A 9861-nucleotide genomic window follows, 5' to 3' on the forward strand; every position below is an offset into this window, starting at 1 on the left:
GATCATGGAGGTGGTGACTCAGGAGTAGCTGACTCTGAAGTAGCTCAGCGACCACAAAGAGTCAGAACTATACCAAGAAGGTTTGCAGATTTTGACATGTTGCACGACACAGAAGTTGACTCAGAAGGAGAGGTCATTCAGTGTGCTATGTTAGTAGATTCTGAACCAGTGAGTATAGAAGAAGCGCTCAAGAAGAAGGTCTGGCTGAATGCCATGAAAGAAGAACTTGAGGCTATAGAAAGAAACAAGACTTGGAAGCTGACAGAACTTCCAAAGAAGAAGAAAGCCATCAGCGTCAGATGGGTTTTCAAAGTAAAGCTGAAGCCAGATGGATCAGTTGGTAAACACAAAGCAAGGCTAGTGGCTAGAGGTTTTCTTCAGAAACCTGGACTAGATTACTTTGAGGTGTTTGCTCCTGTAGCTAGACATGAAACAATCAGACTGGTGATTGCGTTAGCTGCGAACAGAGGTTGGTCCTTGATGCATCTGGATGTAAAGTCTGCATTTCTGAACGGTCCATTACAAGAGGAGGTATACGTGTCACAACCCCCTGGCTTTGTGAAAAAGAATAAGGAAGGGATGGTGTACAAATTACACAAAGCTCTGTATGGATTGAAGCAAGCACCCAGAGCTTGGAATTTGAAGATTGATTCATTTTTCAAGAAGCAAGGGTTTCAGAAGTGTGAGATGGAATATGGAGTTTATGTACAACATTCTGGAAGCAATATGATTCTGCTGTGTCTGTATGTTGATGACATATTGCTTACAGGGAGTTGTCCAGAACATCTGATGAAGTTCAAGAAGGTGCTGATGAATGAGTTTGAGATTACAGACCTTGGGAAAATGTCATATTTTCTAGGGATGGAGATTCTGTACTCAGAAGATGGTATCATTCTGCATCAGTTGAAGTATGAGTTAGAACTTCTGAAGAAATTCAAGTTGGAGAATTGCAAAGCTGCTGTTACACCGTCAGAAGTGAATCAGAAGTTGGACTCTGATTCTGAAGGTGAAGATGTTGATGCTACGGTATTCAAACAGCTGGTTGGTTCTCTAAGGTATTTGTGTAATACCAGGCCTGATATATGCTATGCAGTTGGATTGGTTAGTAGGTTCATGAGTAAACCTAAGTGGTCCCATTACCAAGCTGCTGTCAGAGTCTTGAGATATGTCAAGGGAACTCTGAAGTTTGGCATATTATTTCCTTCTGGGAGAAAGGAAGAATCAGAGCTATTGAGTTATTCTGATTCTGATTGGTGTGGAGACAGAGTTGATAGAAGGAGTACTTCTGGATATTTGTTCATGTTTCTGGGAGGCCCTATCTCTTGGAGTTCCAAGAAGCAACCTGTTGTTGCTCTATCAACCTGTGAAGCTGAGTACATCGCAGGCGCTGTAGCTGCATGTCAAGCTGTGTGGCTTCTGAATCTATTAGAAGATCTGAAGATTAGAGTGAAGAAGCCTTTGAAACTGATGATTGATAACAAGTCTGCAATCAATCTTGCCAAGAATCCGGTGTTACACGGAAGAAGCAAGCATATTGAGACTAAGTATCATTTCTTGAGAAGCCAAGTCCAGAATGGAACATTAGAAGTAGTGCACTGTAGCACTCAGAAGCAGATGGCTGATGTTCTGACGAAGGCAATCAAGACGGATCAATTTCTGCTCTTAAGGGATGGAATTGGCGTTGTCAGCTTTGATTGAAGAATATGAATTAAGGGATGGTATTGAAGAGTAATTCAATATTCAGAAGATGGACTGATCTTCTGATGGTTACTCAGAAGATAGTATTGACCAGAAGATGCTGTCTGGGTCCCATTAGCTTAGCTGTTTAGTAGTAAGGGTACTTTAGTATTTTGTAGTACTGTTTGTACTTTAGACTTGTTCACTAAGTTTACTGTTTTAGGGCTTATGTGGCAAGATTTTCTTTTCTTATAAATAGCCTTGTAGTAGCTGTCTTTTAATAAATAACGCAAGTAGAATACAACATTTATTCTCTCATCTCTTTTGCGCCGTTATTCTCTTTGTCACCATCTTTATTCTTTGTGCACCAACAAACCTATCTTTCAACAATTCCCCTTCAACCCAAGTTTCAAATCAAAATAAGGAATTTCAACCATTTCCGCCGACCTTCGAAAAGAAATGAGAAAACTAGCTACCATAACTACTGACCACACCTCTTTCAACCCCATCAACATCTCTCCACCATACAGATTGTTTATCCTATTGCAATTAGTTCATTTTGATTTATCATATTTTGAATTCTGATTTATTTTGAAATCATAGATTGCTACTAGATTAGACTCAAACCTAGTTTATTTTATATTGAAACCTAGTTCCAAACAACATATTTAAATTCCAGAATACATCTATATGATCATAGGTAGCAAAATATCATAACATTGGATTCATATCTCTTATCAAAATAAACAACATTTGATTCATCATTCCTAAGATTTGCACACTAGCAGAAGTACAACATCATCTGATTTTTCACATATAAACTACAGTAACTACTACTCCATGTAGTCTACATGATGTAGATATGACTAGTGACGGAAGCTTGTTCTGTTCATCATCGTGACAAACTCCTCCGGATCAACCTCTCGATCATCTGCATTTTGTAAAACAAAAAATGTTGAGTAAAAAATATCTCATGAGCATGAGGAAGAAATTAACAAGAATCAAGCCTGTGCAGCGCACAAAAATGAGAAAATCAGAATTAGTTACTACTTACTAAATCTACAGTTAAAAGAATGCAAAGTTTTATATTGCGTTAACATTTATCTTACAAAATTAAGGTGGACAATCTTATAGGTGGTCTACATCTTTAAATTACAGTTCCACTAAACCTTATAGTGGATGCTCTTCATGAAATCATTCTCATTCCCCAACTTACTTCACCTTCATCCCCGCCGCGAGCACGCACTTTGTCTTCATCCTTGATGTTCAGTGGATGCTGCCTTTTCTTCTGAGGATGATGCACTCGGTTTACTGTCATAAGCCGAAACATAACAATCCACACACCAAGCCAAGAACATGATAACGATTGGTCTGGCTGTGTGGTACACAATAGGAGCATGACATAGTGCTTCACATCATCACTGGCATTTTTGGGCGTCTAATAAATACTATGTTCTGTCCCAGAGAGGGCATAAGAACCCCAACTATTTTATGTTTAATTTAATATCAAAAAGCCAATGTTTTTCGAAATTTGTTTGGGATTGTTTTTGCTCTATTGGATGCGATCAAAACCCACACCAAGAGTGTAGCTTGTTTATGTTCCAAGCACCCGCCATGAATACAATTGAGAGCACTTGTCAGACAAGCTTTTCCACACTATTGCATCGTCGTGCTCCGTCCTCAAGGGGATGGGAGGGGTTGGTGGCTGATGGAGGAAAGGCCAGGGCAATTCTTGGTGTAATTTTGTGGTTTTGGGTAAAAATTTAGTGAGGTATAGATTGATATAAGGGACGGGTGTAGAAATGTGGTAAATAATGAACCGTCTATTATGGTGGTCCATATTAGTCATGGCCAGCAAACTAAAGTATAATATAACACGTTGAACTTTCCTTAAGAACTATGAAACCAATGAAAATTACTACTTGTCTCAGTGTTGTGTCCGATGTATGTGTCTATGTCGGTGTTTCGTAGTTGTTATGTCCTATGGTTTTTTTGCCTCCATATGTGTCGGTGATGTGTGGGTGTCGGACACAATACACCTTCGATTAGAGGTGTTGGTGCCACGTAGCATACCACGTACTAGTAGGACAAGCAGGAAAATAAGATGGGAGAAAGAGAGAAAGAACTCTGTTATTTCTACAATGGAGAGAGAATATTAGATAAACAACTTTACAAGGGGACTGAGAGATTCGGTTGTTGCATATTAATCCCGGATTCCCTTGTGGATGAGCAGCTCCTGCTAATAAACCTCTAACTGGTAGGTTTTGGGAGACTGAGAGATGATTATAAATAGAAAAAGAAGAACCAAAGAATGAGACAAGGTTTTTCTCTGCCAGGGGCAATATTCTCTTTTCCAAATGAAACGGTTTATTCAAAATATGATCCCCACATATGAATCATACCCTTCCTTTATATACCGACTGACATCAGATACAAACAGTTAAAACAAACTCCTCTTTTAAAAGTAAGACAGTAACTAAACTACCCAACCAACATTCTTCTGGAATATACTTTAAGTTTTGGGACTTCTAGCTCTCTAAAACTAACTCCCAAACTGCCACTGTAACTAACTATAGACCAACCAACTAGAACCCTATTGTTTATTCTGTCTTGTTGTCCGGCTGTGCCTCATGTTCAACACATCATGTGTATTACACCAAAAAAATATAAATGTCAGGTGATATGATAGTCAAAACTCAAAACCTGTTTTTCACTTTAATTTATTTTAACTCGGTTTTCCCCATTTAACTTTGTTTTAACTGTTCACATGATTATACACACCTGGTGGAGGTGGGCTTCAGACCAAAGATATTGACCAGAACTGTTATCCTTAAAAGGGGTAAGGAACCAATTAATAGATATCATTCCGAATAAACAAGAGCACCAAAAAAAGAAAATTACTATTTTCCATACAATGGTTCTGATATCAAAAAACTAATTATGGTAAAGAAAGTTCAAGCACATAAGAACTAAAATGAAATCAGTGTACATACTTTACTTTCAATTCAGAAAACCACACATTTGAAGTTCAAAGTAATGATAATATTTTCATATACAGACAATACTATATCAGCATAACCTAAAGCACATATATCTCCATACAGTTCACCACGGAATGCAATACAAATACACTAGGTGAGATGTAAAAGTTAAACTGAAAAATTAGAGAGTTAGCGGTTATATGACTGTGGTAACTTACTATTTTGATCTGCTTCATCAACCATCTCCTGGATCTCTCTATCAGTAAAATTTTGACCAAGCTCTTTTGCAATGCGCTTAATATCATTTGCAGATATCTTACCCTGCAATGATCACATATATGCAATGAGAATCAAGAAAAAGCAATACTGATGATGTAATAAACCAGTGAAGATCTTCACATTTTTGTCCTGATCAATAATATGGAAAGCTTTCATGAGCTCCTCTTTAGTATCCCTTTCTCCTATTTTTGCCGTCATCATGTGCTCAAATTCATCATAGTCAATTGCTCCACTCCCATCCTTGTCGACATCTGCTATCATTTGCTCAATTTGCTGAAATGGTGCAGCGGTTTATCTATGAGAGAGATGCGTATAGAACTCTAACAGAATGAATGTATTTAAATATTATATAATACCTCTTCTGTCATCTCAAATCCAAGGGCTCTGCAAAGAGAAGACGTATATTACGAAAACAACATAGCCAATTAATATAACAAACTTTTTAAACCTTATGAATAACAACAAAACCTCATTGCAACATTCAGCTCCTTAGCATCAATAGTACCTACAAATCATTAAAGTATTAGCATAAAATTGAAACAAAATATTCAACTACATTGATATTTGGACGGTAAAAGGATTTATAAAACCTGAGCCATCGGTGTCGAAGAGTTCAAAAGCTTCCTTGATCTCCTGTCTCTTCTGTGTCGTCAAGTGGTGGCGCGCTCTCGGTTTATTATTGTTGAACCTTCTGGAATCCCCTCTATGTATAGATGACTGATAAGGAAATTGCACATCAAAAGAGAGTGAATGATTGTTTCTTAGAAAATCAAGTGAATCAAGTAGTAGAAGAGAGGATCATACCATTTTCGTTTGAGGTAGGGCACCAATTCGCTACTACGATTGGCAACGAAATTAAATCTACAAAAACATAGCACCTTATCAATGACAGATCGAATAAGAGGATTAAGCGAGTTAACAGTGCCAGTAACGAAATCGTAGATGGTGTGATAAGGATCGAAAATGAAAGGAGAAAGAAAAATTGGAAGGTTACCGTGCAAGAAGTTGCGAAATGGAAGATTGCCGGAGATAAGGGTTGCGTCGTCGGAGAGAAAAGGAATCGTTTTGGATTTTTCGATGATTTGGATCACGATTGAATTGAGGGTGCACGTTAAGCTTGGTGGACACTCAGTCCTTTGTCCTAGATAAATTATGAATTTAATCTTTAAAATAATTGTTATAACATACTAGCGTTCAGACGGCACTCCCGTGCCCGTCTGTCCGCTATTTTTAATGCGCACAGCCGAAAAAAATAAACACGTGTATATTTTTAATGAGGTTTTTATCGTACGACAAATTTTAAAAATAATATTAGTTAGACACAATTAATAGAATTAAATTGAAGATGATAAATATGTATTTTTAAATTGTGTTATGACCTCAATCTTCTTGGTATCAAATTAAAGATGACAAATATATATTTTAAAATTGTGTTATAAGCCATATCTTCTTTGTACATGAAATTAGGAAACTACTTCCATAACACGTGTATGTCTTTTATGCAATTTTCGATATACGACTTGCTAAAAATAACTTTATTTAGACAATATTATTAGGTAAGAATAATTCTATTTAGGTAGAACTTTTTTAGTGTACACACGTATGAACTAAACACATATTAAAATTTAAACCTGAATACTCTCTCTTTACTTTTACTATTCTCTCTCTCTCTCTCTCTCTCTCCCCCTTTCACTCTCACTCCTTCCCATCCTCTCTCCCTTTCCCTCTCACTCTCCCTCCCTCCCTCCCATTCTCTCTTAGCAAATTGCATGAGAAAGGATAAATTATCTATTATTACTGTTCAACTTTCACATCAAATTTAAATTTAAATACGCAATATTTGAATTCCTATAAAACAGATTACAATTATCATGATAACTCTAAAAAAGAAAACCAGACCAATTATATACAACAATATATTTATGAATACTCATTTGAAAAGATAAAATTTAATAATAATTTGTAATCAATATTATTAAGAAATATTATTTGATAAAAATTATTTTAAAAAATAGATGTAAGATGATAAAGTTTCATTAAATTTAAATAATCAAAACTAAAAAAAAGTGTTCTCGGATCAATTTTACAATGTAAACGACAATTAAATGCTAAATAGTTTCAAATCATTTCATATGGTTTTTCTTAGCATCAAATCTCTCTCTCAAAAAAGATGATAAATATCTATTTATTTGTTGTTATAGATAACTGGAAGGAGAAAAAAAAATTATGATAATCTCACATACACACTCTTACAAAAACATAGGGATCCTGCAGTTATTTGATTTTTCTTAGTTATCAACAAACAAAAATTATTAAACTTAATAAAAATCAAATGAGAACATAAAATTTGAATAGTATAAAAAACCAAAAAGTAATCGCTTTTCATTGACAAATCTGTAGAGTTTTTTGTCTTATATTTTTACTCCAATTACTCATATATCCACTTTAAAATATTGTAGATTGAGATAGTGTGTTTCAGTGTTGCAGTTTCATAATGATTTAAGCAACTTCCAATAACCATTATATATTAAGTGAAAATGTAGAGAATTTCTTCACCCACCTCCTAACCTTCTTGCCCACCCCTGGTGAATTTACAACATTATCCCTTGTTTCGGAAGTTCATTTCCGAAACGGTACTTTTTTTTTTGAAAAAAAGGTGTTTTCAGAAATGAACTTCCGAAAACGTGTTTTTTTAAATATAAAATATTGATTTCGGAGATGCATCTCCGAAATAAAGTTACATTTTCAGAAAATGTGGTGTTTCGGAAGTTCATCTCCGAACTCACCCCCCATGATGGAATTCGGAAATGAACCTCCGAATTTATGTCTGGACAGAAGAAAAATGAAAAACAATAACGATTCGCTTTATTTAATCGGGTGAAGATTACAACGATAATATTACTGAAAATTAAAGTTACATATTGTTGAACACGGGTAGGTGGGGATGAGTCAACATTTTGATAACCTCGTCCGCCGATCTTTGAAGTTTGGCGTCCAACTCGATCGGGCCTTTCGAAGAAAATCGGTCGAACGTTGTCCACATAACCGCTAAATCTTCGTCGTTCTTGATCTCAAAAGGTGTGATCATCAACCCTCCCTCGTCGTTAAGCGATGGCGAGCGGTACTCGAGCTGACAGTTTGATGAAACTACCTACGACATCAGGAAATAATGATATACTTCTGGCCGATAAGGAAGATGTTTTTATTCCAGATAACCTTCATATGAAGAAGCTTTTTGAGAGCGAGAAAGTTTTTGTATGGTATCCTAAGCATAACATGACACCATTGTTCAAGAGTAAACTATCTGATATTTACAGAAAAGTTGGTGCTAGAAATATCTCTGAGTCACTATCCAAAGAAGAATCATCTGTTGTGAATGATGATGTTGAACTCGAGCATGTTGATCCAAATAATATTCTCAACTTAAGGGGGTTGGTTAAGCTTATTCTTGATTTTCTTGCATGTTGTAGCCTGAAAATGGAACAAAGTAAGAGACATGAAGCTGTTCAAAGTCTTGTCAACTTGAGTTTCCGCGAGACAAAGGAGCCAATCAATGTAAACTATAGTTTATCATTATCATCAGGGGACGTCATTACAAAAAAATCAAACAAAGGGGTGCGCTGGGAAAGTCAAAGTTCTATGTTTATAATCCAGAAGATGGATAGTGTTCGCGGTGATGAAATCCAAGAATCTACATATTGATTTTAAAAGCGAAGAAATTGATTTTCTAATGGAATCCAAGAATCTACATATTGAGCATGAAGATGAGATGTTCCTCAACTCTGCCTTCTCTTCTGGCTAACTCTATTGCTGCTGCTTACTGGTTTTTCTGTTTGAATATGCTTTTCGGAAGTTCATCTCCGAAGACACCCCCCATGAGGTGTTTTCGGAGATGCACTTCCGAATTATGGAAATTTTTTTTAAAAAAAGCGCTTCGGAAGTTCATTTCCGAAGCAGGGGTATTTTGGGATTTTCGCTGGGGGTGACCCCCATAGGGAGGTGGCTAAAGAAATTTTCAAAATGTAAGTAACTTTTAATAACTACTTTTTATAAATGAATATACACAATGAAACATGTTATTTTTCCACCTAATAAAAGAGAGTATTTGAAATTTCATCATGATATAATATGAAGATGTTAATATATACAAAGCTCAAACATTAATTTAAATGATGAGCATTTTTATTTATTTACTTATAATTTATCAATATAAAAGCTATGGTAAAAAAAAAATATTTGTTTGAATAATTCATGAAATAGCTATGGTAAAAAAAAAAGATATTTGTTTGAATAATTCATGAAATAATTTTAAATGGTAAATCATAGGCATTTTTATTTACTTACTTACAATTTATTAAAATAAAAGTTATGGTAACATCCTTAATAAACTTTTCACCCATATTTATATCATTTTTTCTATGGCTAGAGCAAACATCAAGTAACCGCTTCGGTAACTGCTCGACCTCTAAGTCCTTTTGCATTTGTAACTTACATTTTAATAATTAAATAAATTTACAAAAATAGATAATAAATAATAGTTGAAAAAATAGTTAGTTAATAAAAGATTAATATTGATAATGTTATAATTTTTTAGGGGTATAATAGGAAGTAAAATAGGCCAGCCCAAAACACTCTATCCTCTTTATATATAGTTATAGATTTAAAATATTTTTAAGAATAAAGAGAATATCTCATTACACCGCTTAATTCTCTCATCCATCTGACGAAATTCTAATTATGTTTTTTGTTTTCGGAGATGAACATCCGGAAACTTTTTTTTTTAAATTTAGTTTTTTTTGGAGGTACATCTATGAAAGCGTTAAGAACACAGTAAACATTGAGAAATTTCAAATTAATTCAGTTCAACAAATCATACGTAGGTACATCTACGGAATATGTTAAAAACAGAGTATTCCGTAGATGT

General features: G+C 35.1%; 1 protein-coding gene across 1 annotated transcript; it reads right to left on the reverse strand.

The window, feature by feature from the left end:
- Positions 1 to 2344: 2344 nt before the first annotated feature.
- LOC131652748 (caltractin-like) lies at positions 2345 to 6088 on the reverse strand. The gene is made up of 8 exons (XM_058922700.1): positions 5932 to 6088; positions 5742 to 5798; positions 5528 to 5654; positions 5406 to 5442; positions 5294 to 5321; positions 5058 to 5210; positions 4877 to 4979; positions 2345 to 2608 (listed from the first exon to the last, which is right to left on the reverse strand). The coding sequence occupies exons 2-8, from the start codon at positions 5742 to 5744 to the stop codon at positions 2544 to 2546; spliced, it is 516 nt and encodes a 171-aa protein (XP_058778683.1). The 5' UTR covers positions 5745 to 5798; positions 5932 to 6088; the 3' UTR covers positions 2345 to 2543.
- Positions 6089 to 9861: the final 3773 nt, after the last annotated feature.

Source organism: Vicia villosa, linkage group LG2 (assembly GCF_029867415.1).
Source record: "Vicia villosa cultivar HV-30 ecotype Madison, WI linkage group LG2, Vvil1.0, whole genome shotgun sequence".
Taxonomy (NCBI): Eukaryota; Viridiplantae; Streptophyta; class Magnoliopsida; order Fabales; family Fabaceae; genus Vicia; species Vicia villosa.